General features: G+C 38.9%; 1 protein-coding gene across 1 annotated transcript in view; it reads left to right on the top strand.

Annotated features, from left to right (window-relative positions):
* Positions 1 to 2503: 2503 nt before the first annotated feature.
* The window catches only part of SLC25A17 (solute carrier family 25 member 17), a 34983-nt gene continuing 13634 nt past the window's right edge, over positions 2504 to 23852 (top strand). Inside the window, exons 1-2 of the mRNA XM_008702963.2 lie at positions 2504 to 2664; positions 22309 to 22369. Of these exons, the coding sequence (XP_008701185.1) occupies positions 2611 to 2664; positions 22309 to 22369 (115 nt within the window). The 5' untranslated portion in view covers positions 2504 to 2610. The remainder of the gene's footprint in view (positions 2665 to 22308; positions 22370 to 23852) is intronic.

The raw sequence follows: 23852 nt of genomic DNA, 5'->3' as shown, positions 1-23852 counted from the left end.
ACGCATAATTTTTTTAATATACTATTGGTATAGTGGGGGACTTGCCTCTGTAACTCAGGAAGTCCTCTTCAAGGAAAATATGTAATTATGAATACTAAATTAGACGTAAAAGTGAATGGTTAGAACAGAGGAAGCAAAAACCGCAATTTTTAAAAATTGGAAATCTCTCAAAATCACAACCACAGAGATAGTTTTATTTATTCGTTTTTAAAGATTTTACTTGTCAGCCCACAAGCAGGGGGGACTGGAAGGCAGAGGGAGAAGCAGGCTCTCTGCTGAGCAAGGACCCTGGAGTCAATGACCTGAGAAGACAGAGGCTTAACCAACTGAGCCACCCAGGCGCCCCGCCCCCTGGGGAGAGAATCTTAAGCAGGCTCCACACCCAGCACAGAGCCAGACATTGGGCTCAGTCTCATGACTGAGATCATGAGCTGAGGCAAAATCAAGAGTCCCACGCTTAACGGACTGAGCCACGCAGGCGCCTCTGCTACATTTTTCACTGTGTACTCGTGACGATTTTGTAGTGTTTTCGGTAGAAAATGCTATCTTGATCAAAATACTTGCGATTGCTGGGATGCAGAAGAATACACGGTTATGTTATCTGCTCTGGTTTTGTACCCTCCAAGTGGGAATTCTGATCAATTCTATTATGTTCAGTTAATAACATATAAAGAAAAGTTCATAAAATGTTTGTAAATGTGTATGTTACATAGTATGTTCTGGACAGGCGAGAGCTTCCAATTTGACGAGTCAATGAGAACTGAGTCTCCTGGGGCACCTGGGTGTGTGTCTGTCGGTTAAGCATCTGACTTCAGCTCAGGTCGTGATCTTGGGGTCCTGGGATGAGCCCTGTGTGGGCCTCTCCGCTGAGTGGGAGTCTGCTTGTCCCTCTGCCCTTCCCCCCGCCCATACTCTCTCTCAAATAAAATCTTCAACAACAACGGGGCACCTGGGTGGCTCATCAGTTAAGCGTCTGCCTTTGGCTCAGGTCATAATCTCAGGGTCCTGGGATCGAGCCCTGGATCAGGCTCTGCTCAGGGATGTCTGCTTCTCCCTCTCCCTCTGAGATCTTTCTCTTGCTTTAAAAGAAAAAAAAAAGTCTTCTGCTTAAATTTTATAATTGACCTCTGTTTTAGCACCAGCAAATATTTTCATTTGCTGTTTGGACCTGGCTTCTCTGTCATGATCCTAGGGAGTGGTGGAGAGTATTTCTGGAAGCCATTTCTTCAACAGGAGGTCTAGCAGTAAAAACCATACATATAAATAGATACCACTAAATCTACTGGTGTCCCTGATTCACCTTTCACTTAACTTGTGGTCACTGTAGCACCACCCTAAATGAAGGGGAATTTAAGCGGAAAGATCTTAACCAGTGGTGATTAAAATATTTTATGCAAATTTTGCGAAAAGATGACCAGGTAAACATTGTTAGGGCCCTCTCCTGAGCAGTAAATATGATGGTAAGCATAATAAAGCACGGAGCCCGGCATGTAGTAAACACTCAGGAATTATCACGGGGGTATTATAAGGGGAAACTAACGGTACTGAAACTGGAGGAGACATGGCAACGGCACTCCAGTAGAGTGAAGTTGGGAGTCCTGAGACCTCGAGTCTCACAGTATGCTGTAAGAGGTTGAAAGTGGTTCTTTGTAGTTTGGTTCTTAGCTTTAGAACATGTGAAGTTGTTTTTTTTTTTAACATAAACGATGTCTACATAAATTAGCTTTTGTAATCTTTACAGCAGTGGAGTTGTATTAACACTGTCACTTAACAAAGGAGAAAACCTGGGCGCCTGGTTGGCGCAGTAGGTTTGGCGACCAACTCTTGGTGTAGGGTGGTGAGATGGAGCCCTCCATAGGGCTCTGCGCTCAGCAGTCTGCTTGAGATTCTCCCTTTCCCTCTGCACCTCCTGCTCGTGCTCTCTCTCAAATAAGTAAACCTTAAAGGGGGGGGGGGCAAAGGGGTTAAATGACTTTCTAGTGGCTAACAAGTATAATCCCACCTGCATCTGACCACTTTGATCTCAAGCTCCATTTTGTCTTTCTACCACACCCGGGGGTTTTCAAGGGTGGAGAAACTTGACCAATCAACATTTCCTTTCGGATAAAATGTGACTTTAAAAATACTAGCAAGAGAAAATACGAGTTAAATCGCAAAGAAACGGGAAGATTTGAGTCCCCCTCTTGCCGGTTACCAGCCTGTCTTATGGAGGGAAGGCGGCCACCTAAGCCTTTCCAAGCCCCAATGCTGAAGCACAAACCCCCACGTCCCCTAACTCGAGGGTACTCAGGTCAGACCCAAGGGGCGGCTACGGGCTTTCTGACCGTCAGGCTGTTCCGTGTGATTGGGCCAGCGCGTCTCTGGCCCGCCCACGCATGCCCCAGGGCCCAGTCAGAGCCAAGGCCCGCCTTTCCCGTCTTCCCGCCCCTGCGGCCTCTGCCGGGGAGACCGGGCGTCCTACGACCCGGAAGTGGTTGTTCTGGAAGAGGCGGGGGTGAGAAGGTGGGGCCTGTGACGCTCACGCCCCGGGCTCTGGCGCTTCTTTCCTCTCTTCGCTAGCTGCGGCTCCTGAGGGAGAAGTGTTGCTAGGTCTGTGGGGGAGCCGTAGCAATGGCCTCCGTGCTGTCCTACGAAAGCCTGGTCCATGCTGTGGCCGGAGCCGTGGTGAGGCGGGGTCTTCACGCCCGGGCCCCTGCGGGGTGTGGGGCTTCTGTGGGGCCAGTCCGGGATATGGCTGGGGGATGGGGATGAGAGGAGGAGGGTGGGTTGGTATTTACAGTCGTGACTGTGGGACAGGGAGGAATGAAACATAGGCGAGAAGATGCTGGAACAATTTGGGGTGAGGGCCAGCACACCCTTCGCCCCTGGCTGTTTTGGTCTCTTAGAAAATATCTGGGATATAGACAGCGATGATCCCACATACAGGGAGCCTGGAAGAAAATAATTGCTGTTTTCTTTGCCTTCCGAAATTTAAAGACCAATCATCTCCCTTAAAGGCCCCGCACACACAAACTTTATTTCACTGGGCCGCAGGAAAACGTAGGTGTGAAGCTGTGTTGCTTAGTCACGCCCTTACCTGTAGCCTGTTTTCATACTCTTGCTGCAGACGAGTGGCAGCACTTAGGGTATCTCTGAACAATATAGGCAGAAGATATGCCTTGTTTTGTTTTGTTTTGTCTTAAATCAAGATGAGAGTTGCTGTCCACCACAGGTGTGGTTTACTGTGAGGTATGTGCGTGGCTCTTGGGTTTTTGGATGTCTCAGTTCCATTGACACCACTCCCTTTTCCTTGACACTTTCCACTCTTGGCTTGGTTAACTTCCTCCTCTGGTTGTCCTCTTAACTCTCTGACTGCCCTTTCTCATGTCCTTCTCCAGATGTCAAGATGCACCTTAAGCAGTTGGAATGACTGTGACTTCAGAGGAATATCAGAGTGGTCTCCTTTTAGCCAGCAAAACTTCACTGAGAGCTCTTCTGTGCACACTAATCAGGGATGAACCCCCAACTCCATCATTTGTTAGATAGGTGACCTGTAAACCTTCACTTTCCGAATCTGTAAAGTAGGGGTGTCGAAGCCTACTTCACAGAGTTGTTTTTAGAGTTAGTTGACCTAGTACTTCATGGAAGTGCCTGATTCAGCAGTCTAGATTCATTTAATTAAACCAGAACAGCCTTTCAGCCATTACAAAGGCGCTGAAATAGAAGCTTGGTTGACAGGTTCTAAGATGGTCATGGAAGCCTATGTGTCTGGAGTGGAGGGAATAAAGAGGCAGAAAGGCTTAAGGGGACTAAACTATATGAGACTTTAACTCTGAGTAGGGAAGAGAACTAGCTAGTTTTTGGAGGTTTTGAACATCCAGCAACTTGATGATTTACATTTTAAACATGATCACTCTGGTTGCTCTGATGAGAGTAAACTGTAAGGGAGTAAAGGTGGAAGCAGGGAAGTTGTCAGGGGGCTGTTCTGTCATGTCAGACAAGAGATGATGGTGGCTTGGACCATGATAGTAGCAGTGGAGGTGGTTAGAAGTGATCATTAACCTGGAATATATTTATTTATTTATTTATTTATTTTTTAAAGATTTTTATTTATTTATTGACAGAGATAGAGACAGCCAGCGAGAGAGGGAACACAAGCAGGGGGAGTGGGAGAGGAAGAAGCAGGCTCATAGCGGAGGAGCCTGATGTGGGGCTCGATCCCATAACACTGGGATCACGCCCTGAGCTGAAGGCAGACGCTAAACCGCTGTGCCACCCAGGCGCCCCTAACCTGGAATATATTTATAAGACAGAGTCGCCAGGTTTGATGGTGGATTGGATATGGGGTATAATAGATTGAGGGTTGGTTGACTTCCCAAGAGTTTTTGGCTTGAGCAACTGGAAGCATTTACATTTACTGAGATAATGAAGACTATAACTGAGCAGGTCTGGGAGAAAGATTGGTTTTGGACTAGTTCAGTTTGAAATGCCTGAGAGTAGTCATGAGACTAGATTGTGGACTGGGAGAAAAGTCTGGAAAACTGAGTGAGCATGCCAACAAAGAGATTTCAGAAGTGAGATAGCACCTGCAAAGGAGACTAAGGAAGGGCCTGTTGGGTAGGAGGAAAACTAAGAGAATGTGGTGTTCTGAAAGTCACATGCGAAAGGGTAAAGATCAACTGGGTCAAATAAGATAAAGAGTGAGAATTAACTATTAGATTTACTAACTTGTTTATCAATATGATAAATCCAGTGGTTAATTGGCAAGACACATTTTGGTATATGGTGGAGTGAATAGTTGAAGTGCATCTAAGGAAGAATGGGAAGATGGGAAGTGTTTGTTTTCCTTTCTTTCTATCAATAAATGCCATTCATTCAGCACCTGAACAGAGTGCTTTCTATGTGCCATGTAGTGTTCTAGGTGCTAGAAATATATTGGAGAACAAAGTCTTTTTATTCATGAAGAGTGCATTCCAGTGGGGGAATCAGACAATAATTGAATAAACAAAAAAATAAATAATTTTAGATAGTGTTAAGTGCTATAAAAGAAAAGCATTGGCAGACTTTTTCTGTGAGAAGGTAGATGGTAAATATTTCAGATTTTGTATACAGTCTCTGGTGCAGCTACTCAGCACCTCCATGATAGCGTGAAAGTAGCCATTGACAATAAGTAAATGAATAAGTGAAGCTGAGTTCCAATAAAATCCTGTTTACAAAACTAGACAGTGGATTGGATTTGGCTCTTGGGCCATAGTTTTCTGAGCCTTACTATAGAGAGTGACTGCGGGTAGAGGTGATATCTCTGTGTAACCTACAAAGACATTTCTATATTTTTTTCTCTCCTTGTTGCCTATTTTTCTCTTGTTAATGTTTGAAATTATGCACCCTGAATTTGCTATTAGTTTTTCTTTCTTGCATAAGCTGTTTTAGATTATCTAATAGATATGCTTTTTAAGAATTTTTTTTTCTCCTGCTTCCCCTCAGGGCAGTAGTGTTCCTAGCACGTATCTGAGAAGTTGCATTGTGTTTCTGTTTTGTTTTGTTTTGTTTTGTTTTTAACTATTACACTGAAGAATGTTCTCAGACTTTTTTTTGCAAGCCTTTATGTTAAAGTTAAACCATGTAACATAGGCCCTCATTTCTTCTGGTTGCTACCAAAGGAAAAAAATTTCACCGCAAAAATGTCACTGTAGTTGATAAGAAAAATGGCATTGCTTTTACTGGTATAGTATTGTCATGGCTCGTGTTTAATTAAATGTCCTTAGCATAGTGTTGAACCAAAGCTTTGAGACGATCAAGGAGAGTCGGCTTAGCATAGTTGTAAGAGTACTTGAGTGCCTGGTGCCTGATTTGAGCCAGGCAGCCTGGGTCAGAATCCTGGCTCTGCCTCTCAATAGCTGCGTGACTTCGTATAAACTCCAAGCAAGGCTGCCTAGAGTAGTTGCTTCTCCCCAAAGGATTGTTGGATCATTGCTTAAGATGTTGATTTACAGTCTTTTTAAGTTGACATGGTTCGTGTTTGCTTATTTGCTTCCAAGTTCTACATTTTCACATCAAGTGTGGTGTTAATGCACATACACCCACACATTTAAAAATTAAAATAAACAAATAGTGATTTTGAGTGTTTTGTGGTACACCTTGGGGTAACTGCAGATAATCTCAAGTATTTGAAAATTAGAATTGTACTATTTCAGGAGAATGCTATAGCTCTAATGGATGACTATTACATGATACAATTAATGGCCTCATTCATAAACATTTCTCAAAATTTTGAATATAATTAGGTTTATAATTTATATTTTGGGTTCTCTTTAGCTTTTAAAGGTAGATATTATTTGTAGAAATGTTCATTTGTAGTTAAAAGAAATTTTATTAATCTACAGTTTGAAAAGTGAAATTGGTTAGAATTGCCTAATTGGGGTTTTGACACTGAAACAGACTTTGTAATTGTAATGCTAATATTAATCAGGGGACTTCTTTTCTCCCTATAGTTAATTTTAATTTTTTTTAATTGCGTAATTTATGTTTAGAGTAAGAATTTGCTAGGCAAAATGAAACAAGAGGGTAATAAGAGACTTTTAGACACAACAAAAGCATGGCCAGAGGTCCTCATATGTAAATCAGCATGTGGGGAACTTCAAGTTAGTTCTGACATAGCTGGTATAAAAGATGAGAGATGATCTGCGTAGAAGATCTATGTAGTTGGGGAATCTTATACTATGCAAAGAAGTTTGGGTTAAATTTTATCAGAAACAGTGTTTGTCAAAATTGGTTGTGCCTTCCTCATTGTGTTTTCTCTGTGTTTATATACAATAAGCATTTACAAATAAATTTTTTATTTATATAACTGGTATTATAGAGTTTCATATCCTGGGGTTTTTGGTGTGTTTGTTTCAGAATATAAAGCATTTCCCCATGTGAATCAATTAGGTTCTCTGGTTGCAAGCTGGAGAAACAGACTTTGGGTAATTTAAAAAAGGAAGTTTATTGGCAGAATCTTTGGGAGTTTGCAGGATCAGTGGGGAGGATGAAGACTTGAAGCAGGAAAGAACCAACACACTCTACTGGAGAGTGTTGGGCACCACTACTGGAATCAGTGGATTTTGTCCCTCTACAGCATTCTTTTTTTTTTTTTTTAAGATTTTATTTATTTATTAGAGAGAGAGAGGCAGCCAGCGAGAGAGGGAACACAAGCAGGGGGAGTGGGAGAGGAAGAAGCAGGCTCCCAGCAGAGGAGCCTGACGTGGGGCTTGATCTCAGAACGCCGGGATCATACCCTGAGCCGAAGGCAGACGCTCAACCGCTGTGCCACCCAGGTACCCCCCTCTACAGCATTCTGCTCAAGATTAAAGTCAATGGGAGAGTCCCAATAGCTGTACTCAAGGTTATATGCCCAGTCCTTGACTGTAACTGGTGGGAAAAAGGTCCCTCAAAAGGAGCCTTCCAGGACTCTTCAGCTAGTGTAGTGGAGGGTGGGCACCTCTATTTACTGTCCTACCAAAATTGTACACGGTGGGAAGAGGTAAAGAAGATCAGGCTGAGCTTAGGAAAAGGAAGTGAGGACATGTGGCCCAAAACATCAGAAATCCACTATATCATGTCATTAAAAAGATTTCAACAAATATTGTTTTTTTATTTTTTTATTTTTTTTTTAAGATGTTATTTATTTATTTGACAGAGACAGCCAGCGAGAGAGGGAACACAAGCAGGGGGAGTGGGAGAGGAAGAAGCAGGCTCATAGCAGAGGAGCCTGATGTGGGGCTCGATCCCACAACGCCAGGATCACGCCCTGAGCCGAAGGCAGATGCTTAACTGCTGTGCCACCCAGGCGCCCCCAAATATTGTTTTTTTAATACAAAATATTCTATCATATGAGTATTCCATAACTTATTTATGGACATATAGATCATTTCTAACTTGTCACTGTGGTAAACACTTAGTGCAATGTAAATGTTAATGTGGCCTCCCACATCCGGTTATGAAGAATCTGTGGAATTGCTTAGTTAAGTGACTTCCCTAATGTCACTCATTAATTGATAGATTAGAAACAAAAAACCTCTCTTTCCAGATTTAGGTTAGTTAACTCAGATTCTAATTTGTTAAATGTTTATAACTTCATAGGGTTTTGTGAATATTATCAAATAACATAAGTAAAACAGCTTTTATACTATCTGACACATAAAAGGGGCTCAATAAATGGAAGCTAATCATATTGTGCACAGCTACGTTTTCTAATTTTCTGTGCATCCTAACTTGATTTAGTGAATTTGATGTTATATTTAATAATAATATTTAGTACTTAGAATTCCCTTTTTTTTTTCCCCAAGATTTTGTTTTTTTTTTTAAGTAATCTCTACACCAGACATGGGGCTCGAACTCACAACCCCGAGATCAAGAGTCATATGCTCTACCAACTGAGCCAGCCAGGCACCCCTAGAATTCCTTAGTTCTTAACCCCCTCTCACATCTATTAACAACTCTGACAGGTAGGCATTATGACAAGTGGTTAAAAGTGTGGGCCCTGAAACCTGACTGCTTGAGCTCCAACTCTGCCATTTACTATCTTTGTGACTTTGGGCATGTTTCTCAACCTCTCTTTGCCTCAGTTTCTTCATCTGTAAAAAGGGGAAAATAATAATACCCACCTCAGGGTTGTTTCTGAGGCTTTTGGACAGGTATCTTTATTCTCACACAGAGACAGGAAAATGGAAACAGGGACGTTAAATGACTTCCAGGGTTACCAGTAAGTTGGTCGTAGGCACAGGGCCAGAATCCAAGTCTGCCCTCTCTGCTACCCTCTCTTTTTTCTGCTGTGCCTAGGTGTCTTCTCTTCCACACTTCTTGTCCCATTCCTTCGTGTATTTCAGAACCAGACTCTTAATATCCTTAGATTATCAGAAAACAAGTGACATTAATATTTAAATATTAAATATACAGGTGTATAAACAAACTAGAGGCACTTGGACACTGATTGTTTATTGGGAGTATTTTAAACTACAGTTCTAACAATTTATATGTTCAGTTCTCTTTGAAAGGGTTTTCCTTTCCACAGCTGATTCATCCAGACCCAGAGTTTAAATCTAGTTGCTTAGATTCCCATAGCATTAACCTTTTTTTTAAATTTAATTTTATTTTTTTTATGTAAAGTTCGATGATTCATTAGTTGCGTATAACACCCAGTGCACCATGCAATACATGCCCTCCTTACTACCCATCACCAGCCTATCCCATTCCCCCACCCCCCTCCCCTCTGAAGCCCTCAGTTTGTTTCTCAGAGTCCATAGTCTCTCATGCTTCATTCCCCCTTCTGATTACCCCCCCTTTCTTTATCCCTTTCTTCTCCTACCGATCTTCCTAGTTCTTATGTCCATAGCATTAACTTAGGTCGGTGTCCGTCTGAGGGCATCATTATGTTACTTTGGTTTAAACATCTCAAAAAGTGGCGATTAGAGTGTCTTTGTTGTATTATCTTTGCTTCCTAGCCTACTGTTTTATTTCGTTTGGGCTTCTGCTAAATTATGATTGAATTATTATGTAGCTTTTAATCTTTAAGACTTCATTGCCTTACTACCTCCCATCCAAAATATATCTTGAGTTCTTAGTAAACTTTTTTTTAAGACTTAATTTTTCAGAGCAGTTTTAGATTCACAGCAAAATTGAGAGGAAGGTATAGAGATTTGCCTTATACCCTTAGCCCCCACACATGCACATCCCCCACCAGAGTGGTACATTTGTTAAAATTGATGAACCAGCATTGACTTATCATAATCACCCAAAGTCCATAGTGTATATTAGTGCTTATTCACTCTTGATGTTGTACATTGGGTTTAACAATGTATAATGACATGAAACCAGCATGATAGTATCATGTGGAGTACTTTCACTGCCCTAAAAATCCTGTGTGCTCTCTCTGTTCATCCCTCCTGACCTCCTTAATAGACTTAATAGCTAATGGGGTCACTTCATTTCAGTTCTCCTAATCTTAAAGGTACTTATGCAGTCTTTATTAGAATTATTTTTCTAACTTTACTTTGCTGCTTTATGCTTGAGTCAGAAAATAAAGAAAATTTTATTGCCATACATTGAATAGCCTATAACTTTATTTTTAAAGTAAATATGGTATAATAACTACAAAAAAGTTTTAGAGTAAAACTTAATTATCCCTGTCATCTTGGGTCATTTATGTTTTCTTCTGAACCTGAGTTTTCTGAGCTATAAAATGGGGACAGTAACACTTCACTTACTGGGGTCTCCTGGAAACACTTGTGGAGCACCTAGTGCAGTGCCTAGAAAAGTGTAATAAGGCCATAATTTATTTCTTTTTCAAATATATTCTTGCAAATATAGTATTTGTACCTAGTTTCAGAAATTCAGTAGAACTGAAATTTTTTCTCACCTCATATGGCCAACTCTACCCATTCACTTGTAGCAAATGATCTCACCTTTTATTCTCTAGATAAAATAGGGGCTACTGGGATGAGCTTTCTCACTTTTCCATTTTTTTCTGATTAGAGAGTCAGTTGCAGTTGTACCCGTATTTCCTATATTCTTCTGGCCTCAGGAAAAACAGATGCATCCAGTCTCTGCTATCTTTGATCTTGATCCTCCCCCCTCATCCCATCCCCAAAGATCTTTTGGGACATTGTTCCATTAATTTTCACCTCTTTCCTATAGCTTTAACCTTTCTCCCATGTTTGCTTCCCTTCAGGCCTGAAACATGCTTAGGTAGCCCTGTCCTGTCATACCAGTCTGGTCTGGTGGTGGTTCTCCTAAATTTACTTAAAGGATATTCTGTACCTACTGGGTTTATTTATAAACTGTTGTATCTCTCTCTATATAAGTGTGAGAGTTAGCTTGATGGCTTTATCAAGGGAAAGACTTACATTAACTCTGATTAGGTGAATAACATTTTTGAATATCAATGCCACAGTAAGTAGCTTTCAATCTTTGGAATTTCATTAGCTCCAGATCTACCACTGAAAATGTATTTTAGTTATTTTTCTTTCTTTCTTTTTAAAATAACCCTTCTGTCAGGTAATGCCATCTACTCTATCGGAAGAAACCGTACACTGATTTCAGTGGTGCTGTGACTCAACCACCATTTCTAGACTCCTCTCTGAAAATTGACTTTGAAACTGGCATTGCATTTTTTTTTTTTTTTACTGTGTTTCACCCTTCAGTGGTGAATTAACATTTTGGAAATGGTTGAATTTGGTGACCTGGTTGGTAAGCTAACCCAAACATCGTTGTACTTAAAGACATGATACTCAGCTTCTGTATTTATGTATGTTTTTTAATGAGATACCTGTGTAGAAAGGATTTAAATTCGGATTTCTGGCTTTTTTCTTTCTTGATTTTGTCATTTTCCTAATTTTCATATCCAGGGTAAAATGGTAGCTATTTTATGTCTGTTTTGATATTCTTTTGTTTAGTTTACTAAATTTTATAAATTTTTTGGAGGTGGGATATTAAGTTAGAATTTCACTTGTTAAATATCCAGAGAACATAAAAGAGTGGTGTTAGACATTATGAGGTAATAGATTTGAAATGTGAATATGTTATCAACCTGCCCTTATACAATCATCCAGTAAGCCTGGAATCCCAAAGGAATATGCTGTAGAAGTGAATGGAAAATGATCTTACTCCTTACAACCTTGGCACTGAGAAATCACCACTGAGATTTTGAAGCCACAAACCCTCTCTAAGGTTGCAGCCTGAATTCTCAGTTCTTGTATCATTTGAAAACGTGAAGCAAATAGTTTAACTTGGAATGATTCCAGGTTGGTGGACCGCAAAGTGTCTGGTAGAAATACTTTCCAGTGGTACTTATCTTTAGAAAGTTTAAAAGAATGCCCAAAAATAAAATTCTAAGGGAAATGAGCAGTTCAATCCAAACTAAACTCAAAGAGAAACAAGGCATTGTGAACAAGAACAGTAGCAGACAGCAGCAACAATCAGAAAATGGAATTTTCAGTCATAATCTTAAAAAGCTATTTAGTATGTATAAGAAATATTTAAGAAAATAAAAGAATGGCTAGAAAATATGTGTGAGGAACAAGAAACTAAGATTGGCGAGCATATTTGAAAGTTAACCAAGTAGAATGTCTAGAAATGAAAAGTAAAATAACTGAAATTTGAAAGTAGATGCAGGATAGTCCTGGGAACACTAGAAACTTTATTTTTTTTTTAAAGATTTTATTTATTTGACAGAGAGAGAGGCAGCGAGAGAGGGAACACAAGCAGGGGGAGTGGGAGAGGGAGAAGCAGGCTTCCCGCTGAGCAGGGAGCCTGATGCGGGGCTCCATCCCAGAACGCTAGGATCATGACCTGAGCCGAAGGCAGACATTTAACGACTGAGCCACCCAGGCGCCCCTGAAAACTTAATTTAAATAAAAATCATAGCTCTTAGAAAGATAGGACAAGAAGGCAGAGGGGAATATAACAAAGCTAAATTCTCGCCGTCCATAATGTAAATGTCTAAAATTGATGAATCAGAAGATAATGGGATATTTTTTAATTATGGAGATGAGTAAATTTCAAAAGAAACAGCTAAAAGAAGCTAAAATAATTGCCTCTGGGAGGAAGATTGGGTAAAATAGGAGTGGGCAGGAACTACTGTATTTTGCCATTTATATTACATGACTTTTTAAAACTGTGCATCTTTCGTTTTGGTCAAATAAAAATTTAAAGCTAAAATAATTAAAAATAATTAGTGCATAGCTGTAAATTAATAATTGAAGCCGAGTGGTGGATTCAAATCCAAAACAGGTTTATCAATATATTAGACAACTGAAGACGGGATTAATGAGCTAAAGGATAGCTGACACCTAATTATCATTTGCAATGATTGTAGTCAGAAAATTGTGGAGTGTTTTCTTCATTTTGCTGAGAGACAATAACATCTCCCTAGAATGCTATATCCAGTGAAAATCTTTAAAACATACATGAAATAGAGACATTTTCAGACCATCAAAAACAGTTTGCTACTAGCAATATCCTCATGAGAAATTCTGAAGGATGTTCTTCATATAGAAGGCAAGTGTTGCTAGATGGAAAGTTATGAGACGGAAGAAAGGATGAAGAGTAGAAAAAGTGGTAAATACTGCATACGTCTAAATCTAAACTTTAACTATCAAATAATAAATTAACTCTGTTTTGTGGACATTAAAGAAGAAGCAAAAGAAGTTAGAATTAAAGTAGATAACAGTAGCATGAAGGTGAGTGGGAGTGAATGGAATTAAATTTCTGTTGTTTGGGAGGGGGATAAACCTACTGAATGTTTTTAGCATTGATAAGTTAGGAATGTATGTTATAATTACTAGATAGCTTGTAAAATTTTATGAAATAAGGACAAAATTGAATAAATGGCAGGGGTAAGAAATTAATTTTTAAAAAAGAAAAAAAAACTCTAGTCGAAAAAGAAAACAGGAAAGGACAGAAAAACCAACATAGAGTATGTATGACACATAGCACAAAATAAGATGGCAGCTTTAAATCCAAATAAATCTTAATGAACTAAATGCTTTGGTTAAAAGAGAATGTACTAGATTGGTTTTTAAAAGGGAGCAATGCTGTTTATAAAAGACGTGTCTAAAAGAAAAGGATACAGAAAGTTCAAAAGTAAAAATGTGAGAAAAGACTTATCAGATAAATACTAACCAAAAGAGAACTATTAACATGAGACAAAGTAGACTTTATAGTAATGGCATCATAGAGAAAAAAGGCTCAATATTTAAGGAAAATGAAATAGTTTTAAGTTTGTGTTCATTTAATAACAGTCTTAAAATATTTAAAGCAAATACTTAAGAAGAAATATACCAATCTGTCATCAAAATGGAAGATTTTAATATATCTCTCAGTAATTGGTAGAACAGGTTGGGGGGAACTATGAAAATAAAGAATTGAATAATGTATTTAACAAATTTGACCTAATAGACATATACAGAACATTCTACCAAACGACGACAGAATACACATTCTTTTCAAGCCAAATATGGAAAAGTTATCAAAACTGACCATTTACTTGGCTGTAAAGCAAAACTTAAATTTTGAAAAACTTTTGAAATAGAATGAAATGAAAAGAATTCTTTTTTTTTTTTAAGATTTTATTTATTTATTAGAGAGAGAGACAGCCAACGAGAGAGGGAACACAGCAGGGGGAATGGGAGAGGAAGAAGCAAGCTCCCAGTGGAGGAGCCTGATGTGGGGCTCGATCCCAGAACTCCAGGATCACGCCCTGAGCCGAAGGCAGACACTTAACGACTGAGCCACCCAGGCGGCCCACGAAAAGAATTCTTAAACCACAGTGCAATCAAGTAGCAATCAATAACAAAAGTAATTAAAGAACATATATGTTTGGAAATTAAACACATTTCTGAAACATCTATGGGCTAAAGAAGAAATCATAATAGAAATAAGAAAATATTTAGAATTGAGTGATAGTGCAGATAGTGCATATTAAAACTTTTAGGTATGCTAAAAAATACAGATTATCATTGAAAAAATTAAAAACTTGAATAAGTGGAAAGACATCTCATGTTCATTGATTGGAAGACAATTATTAAGATGGCAATAGTCCTCAAAAGAATCTGAGTGCAATCCCTATCAAAACTCCAGTATGCTTTTTTGCAGAAATTGATAAACTGATCCTAAAATTCATATGAAAATGAATAGCCAGAACAGCCAAAACAATCTTGAAAAAGAACAAAGTTGACGGATTCATATTTCCCAATTTCGAAACTTAGTACAGAACTACAGTAATCAAGAGAGTGTGGTACTAGCATAAGGATAGTTAGATCAATGGAATAGAATTGGAAGTCCAACAATTAAATCCTCAATTTTTGTTCATTTGAATTTTGGGAAGGATGTTAAGATATATCAAGGAGGAAAGAATAGTCCCTTTAATGTTGCAAGAACAACTGGATATCCACATGCAAAAGAATGAAGTTGGACCTCTATTTCACACCATACACAAAATTAAAATGAACCACAGACCTCATGTAAGAGCTAAAACTACAGGGGAGCCTGGGTGGCACAGCGGTTAAGCGTCTGCCTTCGGCTCAGGGCGTGATCCCGGCGTTATGGGATCGAGCCCCACATCAGGCTCTTCCGCTATGAGCCTGCTTCTTCCTCTCCCACTCTCCCTGCTTGTGTTCCCTCTCTCGCTGGCTGTCTCTATCTCTGTCGAATAAATAAATAAAATCTTTTAAAAAAAAAAGCTAAAACTACAAAACTCTTAGATGAAAGCATAGGCATAAATCTTCATGACCTTGAATTCGGCTATAGTTTCTTAGATATGACACCAAGTAATAAAAAAGAAAAATAAGTAGATTGGATTTCATTCAAATTAAAAACTTTTCATGCTTCAAAGACCCCATCAAGAAAGTGAAGACAACAGAATGGGACAACATATTTATAAATCCTGTATCTGTTAAGGGTCTAGTATCCAGAATATATAAAGACTGCCTGCAACTCAGTAATAGGTAAATAACCTGACTAAAAAATAGACAAAGGATTTGAATTGCCATTTCTCCAATGGAGATTTACAAGTGGGCAATAAATACATGAAAAGATGCTTAATAGCATTAATTACCAGGGAAATCCAAATCAAAACCACGAGATTACCACTTCACACCCACTAGGGTGGTCGTAGTCAAAAGGACAGATTATAACAAGTGTTGCAAGTTCATGGAGAAGTTGGAAACTTCATAATTTGCTGGTGGGAATATAAAACTGTGCAGCAACAGTAGAAAACAGTTTGGTAGTTCCTCAAAATGTTTAACAGTTACCATGTAACCCAGCAATTCCACTCCTAGAGAAGTGAAAACATATTTTCATACAAAAATTTGTACACAAATGTTCATAGCAACATTTTTCATGAAGCAGAAAAGTGGAAACAACCCAAATCCATCAACTAATGAATGGATAAACAAAAGGCGATGTGTCCATGCAACAGAATATTATTCAACCATAATACAGAATGGAGTTCTGGTTCTACAACGTGGATGAGCCTTGAAAGGAGCCAGTCACAAATGATCAGGTATTATTTGATTCCATTTATATGAAATAACCCAGAATAGGCAAATAGAGACAGAAAATTGACTAGTGATTGCCAGGGTGTGGGAGGAGGCAAAAATGGAGAGTAGCTGCTAATAGCTACAGCTTTCTTTTTGGGGTAATAAAAATGGAGTTAGATAGTGGTGATATATTAAAAACCACTGAGTTGTAAAGAAAAGAACCTGCCAGATGCAGGTAAAATACTTAGAAATGAGTAGCCTTTAAATCAAGTTTGGAAAAGAAGAAAGACTTAAAATTAAGGAGTTATGCACCCATCTCAAGAAGTTAGATAAAAGTATCAAAATTACCCCAAAGAAAGGAAAAGGAAGGTAATAAAACAAAAAATTTAATGAAATGTTTTCAGTAATAATTTGTTGAGAGTGAAAACTTGATTATGAAAACAAAGCAATATGTAATCCTATGTTTTTGGTAAAGTAATGATCCCACCCACCCCTAACAAAAATCTGTACGTCATGGTGCAATTATTGTTTCCTCAAAGATGAGGAAATATTCTTTATTTCAGTGACTTCCAAATTTATATTTCTATCTCAGAATCTCTGTATCTTCAGACTAGTATCTGGCTACCTGCTGGACATCTTCAAGTAGAAGTCCTTGAGGGACTTAAAATTCAGCTAATTGAAAGCCAAAATCATTATCTCCTGACCCAGAATTTCTCCTCGTGCCGTGTTTACTTATAGTTATGACCACACTGTATCCCTGGTTCTTTTTTTTTTTTTTTTTTTAAGATTTTATTTATTTATTTGACAGAGAGGCAGCGAGAGAGGGAACACAAGCAGGGAGAGTGGGAGAGGGAGAAGCAGGCTTCCCGCTGAGCAGGGAGCCCAACACAGGGCTTGATCCCAGAACCCTGGGATCATGACCTGAGCCAAAGGCAGATGCATAACCAACTGAACCACCCAGGAGCCCCAATCATATTTTGTTAACAATGTATGGTTTTCATATTTAATGGCATGTTTATAATAGCAATTCTCAAACTTTTTGGTTTCAGGATTTCTTTATACTCTTAAAAATTATCACAGACTCTAAGCTTTTGTTTATGTGGTTGTAACTATCAATATTTATTAGAAGTTAAAATTGAGAAATCGTTAACATTTATTTCTTGTTTACAATATTAAACCTGTTACGTGTTAACATGTAACATTAAAAAAAACATTTTCTCCAAAATAATAAGAAGAGTGACATTGTTTTATATTTTTGCAGATCTTTCTCATGTTTAACTTAAGAGAAGATAGCTTGATCCTTTTATCTGCCTCTACATTCAGTCTTACAGTATCACATATCATGTACCCTCTGGAAAACTTTATTACACTACTGTGAGAAAATGAGAATGAAAAAGGCAAAAACTGTGATAGTATATGAAAATAGTTTTAATCCTGCAGACCCCTCTAAAGGGTTTGGGGACTTTCAAGGAGCCCCAGACCATACTTTGAGACTCTCTAGGCTATATGCTCTTGTATTCTGATGTCTTTTAAAAGTATATTTGCTTAAAAAAAATAATAAAAAAATAAAATTAAATTTAAAAAAGTATATTTGCTTTTTCTCCACTTCAAAACTAAAACTAACACATGCTTGTTGTTAAAAAAAAAAAAGTAATGGTTATATGGAGAGTCATTACAAGGGAAATAGGGCCACCTTTAATTCCTTTCCTCTCCTTACCTATTCACTGTTAAGTTTTTTGTGTGTGATTTTCCCAGATTGTGTATGTGTGTTTGTATTGTATACACTTTTATAAGTGGAAGAGAAGAGTCAAGTTAAAAGACTGAAAAAAGGTGGAGAACACAGGTAGAACAGTGAACAGTAGAACTTGGAGTCCGAGAGCTCTAGGTTCTAACTCTACCTCTGCGCCTTGGGCTTTGGGCAGACCTCTTCACTACACTGGCTCATACTGCTTAGTTCTCAGGTGAAGGGAGTCCTCTACAAGATGATTTCTAAAAGCTTTTCTGGCTCCAGGTGACAGTGCAGTATAGCAATTAATTTGTTTCCCAAGACCTAATGGTTAAACGCCAGAGGGGTATGGTAGAAAGTTGTGACTAAAAATGTTTGTTTTTGGTGAGGCACCAGAAGGTTGTTTGTCTGGAAATGGATTCTTTTAAATTGTAATTAATGTCAGCAGTAGAACTCCCACTCAGATGGTTAGAATTCTGTGGGACTCAAAATAATGGATTTATTTTTATGTCTCTCTGGCACAACAGTATTGTACATTGTGGTTATCTTCTTGGTATTTTGTGCCTTCTAATTTTATATAAGTGAACAGACAGACCTAGAGGAAAAAAAACACTGAGTATTTATGAAAGAGGAATTCAATTCAAATTCTAAAAAGTCATGTGCTTATATAGGCTTGGCATAAGACTGGCATAGATAATAAATATTTTCCTTCAGGTAACAGCTGCTTATGAAAACGAAAGTAGTCATCTGTGTGTTTGCTTGGTGAAGAGACAAATATAGCAAGTTCCCAATGTACAGAACAGCTATGTTCCAAATTTATCTTTAGCATTTTGAATACATTTTTCATGGATATTAAGTTTATTTGTAGGTGCGTACAGTCATACATTAATTAACAAGTTTAGGGCTTATGCTATGCCAGGCTCTATGCTGAGTTTCCAGACTAGTACACAAAAAGTATTTGACACATAAAATAGATCCCATATTAGTACCTTTTTTTCCTTGTCAGTAATTTTTAGTACTACATTAGTAAAATTTTAAAAAAGTTTTAATTACAACAGTGGTTAAGAGTGTGGTCTCTAGGGGCGCCTGGGTAGCGCAGTCGTTAAGCGTTTGCCTTTGGCTCAGGGCGTGATCCTGGCGTTCCGGGATCGAGTCCCACATCGGGCTCCTCGGCTGGGAGCCTGCTTCTTCCTCTTCCTCTCCCCTGTTGTGTTCCCTCTCTCGCTGGCTGTCTCTCTGTCACATAAATAAATAAAATCTTAAAAAAAAAAAAAAAAGAGTGTGGTCTCTGGAGCCAAGCTGCCTGTGTTCAAATACTAATTCTGCCACTTGAAAAGAGTAACTTTAGTAAAGTTACAAAACCTCTTAGTATCTTTTTCCTTGTGTGTAAAATGGAAAAAATAGCAGTACTTACCTCATCAGGTTGTGGTGAGGATTAAATGTTTGTTATTGTTTTTATTTTTTATTTTTTTTTTTAAAGATTTTATTTATTTATTTGAAAGAGACAGAGACAGCCAGCGAGAGAGGGAACACAAGCAGGGGGAGTGGGAGAGGAAGAAGCAGGCTCATAGCGGAGGAGCCTGATGTGGGACTCGATCCCAGAACGCTGGGATCACGCCCTGAGCTGAAGGCAGACGCTTAACCGCTGTGCCACCCAGGCGCCCCTGTTATTGTTTTTAATTGTGTAATTCACATAATATGAAATTAACCGCTTTGAAGTGTATAGTTCAGGGGCACCTGGCTGGCTTAGTCCAATTGAGTTTGAGCCCCATGTTGGTGTAGAGCTTACTAAAAAAACAAAAACAAACATAAAACCCCACAAAACTTTAAAGTGTACAGTTCAGCAGTACTTAGTACATTTAATGCCTCATTCCGTAACATTTTGAATGGATAAACAAAGTGTAGTATATACACACAGTTGACTAGTACTCAGCCATAAAAAGGAAGGAAGTACAGATATATGCTCCAAAGTGGATAAACCTTGAAAAGCATTATCAGTGAAAGAAGCCACACGCAAGAGGTCACACTTTGCATGATTGTTTTTATATGAAATATCAGGATAGATACATGCATAGAGACAAAAAGCAGATTAGTGGGTAGTCAGGGCTGAGTGCAGGGGGAGGTGAAACGTGCCTGCTTTTCTTTTGAGGTGATGGAAATATGTTGGAATTTGATAGAAGTGGTGGTTGCACAACATTGTGAATATACCAAATGTCACCCAACGGTATACTTTTAAATGGTTAATTTATGTTATGTGAATTCCACTTCAATTAAAAAATAATAATAATAAAGCCACTTGATCACTTAGATTGGCAAAAAAAATTCTTAGGCAACCAAAGCCAGAGTCTGCTTAATCATATGGGTTCCTGCTCTTTCTGGCTCCAGTGGATTTCCCTTACTTTGAGCTCTGCTAAGTACTTAAAAGGTGTTTGTCATATATTTAGTATTTTATGTAACAGGGCTAGGTATTTTGCAGCATGTTGTCTAGCCCACCATATTGCTGGAAATGGAAACCCTCATTTCACCCTTAAATTTTTATTTATTTATTTTAGAGAGAGAACAAGAACATGAGGAGGGAGAGGAGTGGATGGGGAGGGAGCAAGAAGGGGAAAGAATCAAGGAGACTCTACCCTGAGTGTGGAGAAACCTGTCTTACCTGAGCCCAAACCAGGAGTCAGGCGCTTAACCAACTGAGCCACCCAGGTGCCCCTACACAATACTTTTACACATAAACCTTTTTCTGTAATTGGAATGGGGAGGAGGCAATGCTGGGTTTTGAGTTCACCATCTTGATCTAGTCTTTCCAGTACTAATAAATTTTAAAAAGTTTTACTGATTTTATGCTAGTCCTTGAGGAGGACTAGCATTGAACTCTTTGTACCGACTGTTCTTTTTATCCTGGCATACAATTATACTTCACTGGAAGATATCAAGGTAGATAGGCAGGTTTTTCTAACCTAGGAAACTTTGGGTATATGTTTAAAGCTGGCAAGGAAGAGGGATGGAAATGGCCCAGTTGTTTGAAAAAGTAGTTTGCAGACAGGACTTTTCTGCCTGGAGATGCCCTGTTTATGCAATACCGTGCATGGACATATAGTACCATGTGATGGGGAAAAAATGCCACAGCCTTCATAATCCAACAAGCATTCTCCAGCTTTTCAGTCCCCATTTTTCTTGGAAATTGCCTGTAGCGTGAGCAAGGATGATGGAAGCATAGATCTGTAAACTGTAAGACTTTGTGGGTCCAATGTTTCTTGAGACATCAAATATTATCTAGTCCTTATTAGAAAAGAACATTTATGTTGGAGTCATCAACAAAGCAGAAATAACTGAAAGGGTAACTTGAGTAAACATTTCATTAAGAATCTATATCGTACAAAGAGATGAGTAAATATTCTTACAGTCTGGTAGAAGAGACATAAGCAAGTGCTGTGGGAACACAGAGGAACGAACAACATAGAGGAATATACCCCGATGGGCAGGGGGTGGTAACATTCAATCTGAGTTTTGAAGAATACTAATAGGACAATACAGTATTCTCCCTTGTCAAGCAGGCTGACCTACTTAAATAGATAATGAGACCTGGCAAATGTTTCTTATCTGTAAGATTGACCTAATTCCCAGTTGTTATCACGATTAAAATATTTTATGTAACCATTATTAGATCAGTAGCCTAAAACTTGAACTTATGCCTGAGAATATACACCAGTGGGCCTCCATCTGGGTTGAGAACCATAAACCCACCTAAAGATTTCATCCCAAACTTGATGCAAGTGGTTTTTATCTGTCATAGGATTTTTAAAAAAGAGTGTTTGTTTGTTTGTTTGTTTGTTTGAGGTGGGGGCAGAGGGAGCGGGAGAAGCAGGGTCCCCACTGAGCAGGGACCTCCCCCAGCCCCTCAATGCGGGGCTCCATCCCAGGACCCTGGGATCGTGACCTGAGCCAAAGGCAGATGCTTAACCGACTGAGCCACCCAGGCGCCTCTATCTGTCATAGGATTTTATGAATGGAAAGAATGGTGTCGGCTTCTGTCCCTGATACTTTTGTCATTGCATTACCCTGGATAAATTTATAGAATATTGAGCCAAGATTGTCCCTATTTTACTTAAAACACAAGCAAACAAAACTATTTTAAAGAACAATAGGATTTTTACACATCTTTGTGGTAAAAACATTAGTTAAGCAAAGAGAATAGAAGTATGTATCTGTTTGATTACTGGGTATTTTGGTTTGTGGGGTTATCAGAGAGAGCATAGGAGCAGCAACTGACCTATAGAAGGTTAAAAATCCACTTATCTGCAATCTTTTACATGTGTCCTGGGTTGCAAACCCCTAATTTTGTCCTCTCCAGGGACCTACTTCATTTTCTTTTTCATTATGAGAGAGAAAAAGATTTCTTCTGGAAAATCAAATACTTCTAAGTACATAACTATAGAACTTGAGCAATAATAATCCCAATATTGTATATGTCTGCTCACTGAAAATCTGATTTGACCCCTTGTTAATAATGAACTTTTATTCACTTAAAAGTTGTGGCCTTTTGTTTTTGTGAAACTGTAATTGCTAAAGGCTTTTCAAACTTTCCAGGGAAGCGTGACAGCAATGACAGTATTTTTTCCCTTGGATACAGCTCGACTCCGACTTCAAGGTGAGTATCTTTTGCAGGCATCATATTCTTTTCATTTGGTGTCAGGAAGCAAACATATTTTTCTCATAAATTCTGAGTTAACATAAGGATATCTGTTTTGTTAGCGATCTATCCTTGTCCATTTCCGCTGCCTTTAAATACTGGTCATCACTGCTGTTTCCTAATTAATAGAGGAGCATTCATGGATGAGTCATAGTCTCAGCTGCTCTCTAATCTGAGAGAACCTGAGTGGGATTGCATTAATAATTTTGAATCATTACGATTCTTTCTAATAAACAAAATGACTTTTTAAAAAAGATTTTATTTATTTATTTGACAGAGAAAGATCAAGCATAGCAGAGGGGAGAGGCAGAGGGAGAGGAAGAAGCAGACTCCACACTGGTCAGGGAGCCCCATGCAGGGCCGATCTGAGGACCCTGGATCACAACCCCAGCCCAAGGCAGACACTTAACCAACTGAGCCACTCAGGTGCCCCAATTTTTTTTTTAAGTAATCTCTATGTACAACATGGGGCTCGAATTTACAACCCCGAGATCAAGGGTTGAATGCTCTACCAACTGAGCCAGCCAAGTGACCGCACAATATGGCTTTTTTAAGACACAGTGTGGAGAGTTTTTGCTGGGGGTAGATCTTCTCAAAAGAGAACAAAGAATAGGAGACATGGTGGAGCCAAACACCCACTGTCACTGCTAAATCGGGCAGGTAGTCCTAGTTTGCCTCTTTTGTATTATAGGACTAGGCAATTCTCTATAATTCCTGCTTGTTTTTTCCCCAGTACTTTTCAACTTGAAATTATAAACCTGTGCCGGAACTTATTTGAAGAGATAAGAATAAGATTAGTTTTGAATAAACCAATTCCTGTGTTAAAACCCTTCATGGCTATTATTATAAATTAATTTTAGAGTTTTGTGATAAGTTTTTTCATATGACTCAAAACCCAAAATATATAAAACGATGCACAGTGCAGTGGAAAATCTCACTCTGATCTGCCCCCTTTCCCCTTTTCTGTCCCCTGCAGATAATGTCTTTATTAGTCTCTTAAATAGTCTTGCAGAGTTTCATTATGGAATAACAAGCAAATAAGAATATAGAAGTTTTTCCCCATCCTTCCACAAAAAGCATATTTGTCACACTGTTCTGTACCTTTCATTTTTCACTTAACAGCATCTTTTGGATGCCTTCCAAATCGGTACTTTGGAAGCTTCTTGATCCTTCTAGCTGTAGAGTGGTTCCATAGCGTAGATGCACCACAACCTGTTTCCCCTTCCTCTGTTGTAGGTTCTCGGATGCTTTCTTCTCTCTCTTTTTTCTTTAAAGATTTTATTTATTTGAGAGAGAGACAGAGAGTGTCATCAGGGGGAGGAGCAAAGGGAAATGGACATGCAGACTCCGCACTGAGCGTGAAGCCCCATGCAGGGCCCGATCCCACCACCCCAAGATCACAACCCAAGCCGAACCCAAGAGCTGGATGCCCAACTGACGG

Source organism: Ursus maritimus, unplaced genomic scaffold (assembly GCF_017311325.1).
Source record: "Ursus maritimus isolate PB19 unplaced genomic scaffold, ASM1731132v1 scaffold_21, whole genome shotgun sequence".
NCBI lineage: Eukaryota > Metazoa > Chordata > Mammalia > Carnivora > Ursidae > Ursus > Ursus maritimus.
This window is presented reverse-complemented; position numbering and strand designations above follow the sequence as displayed.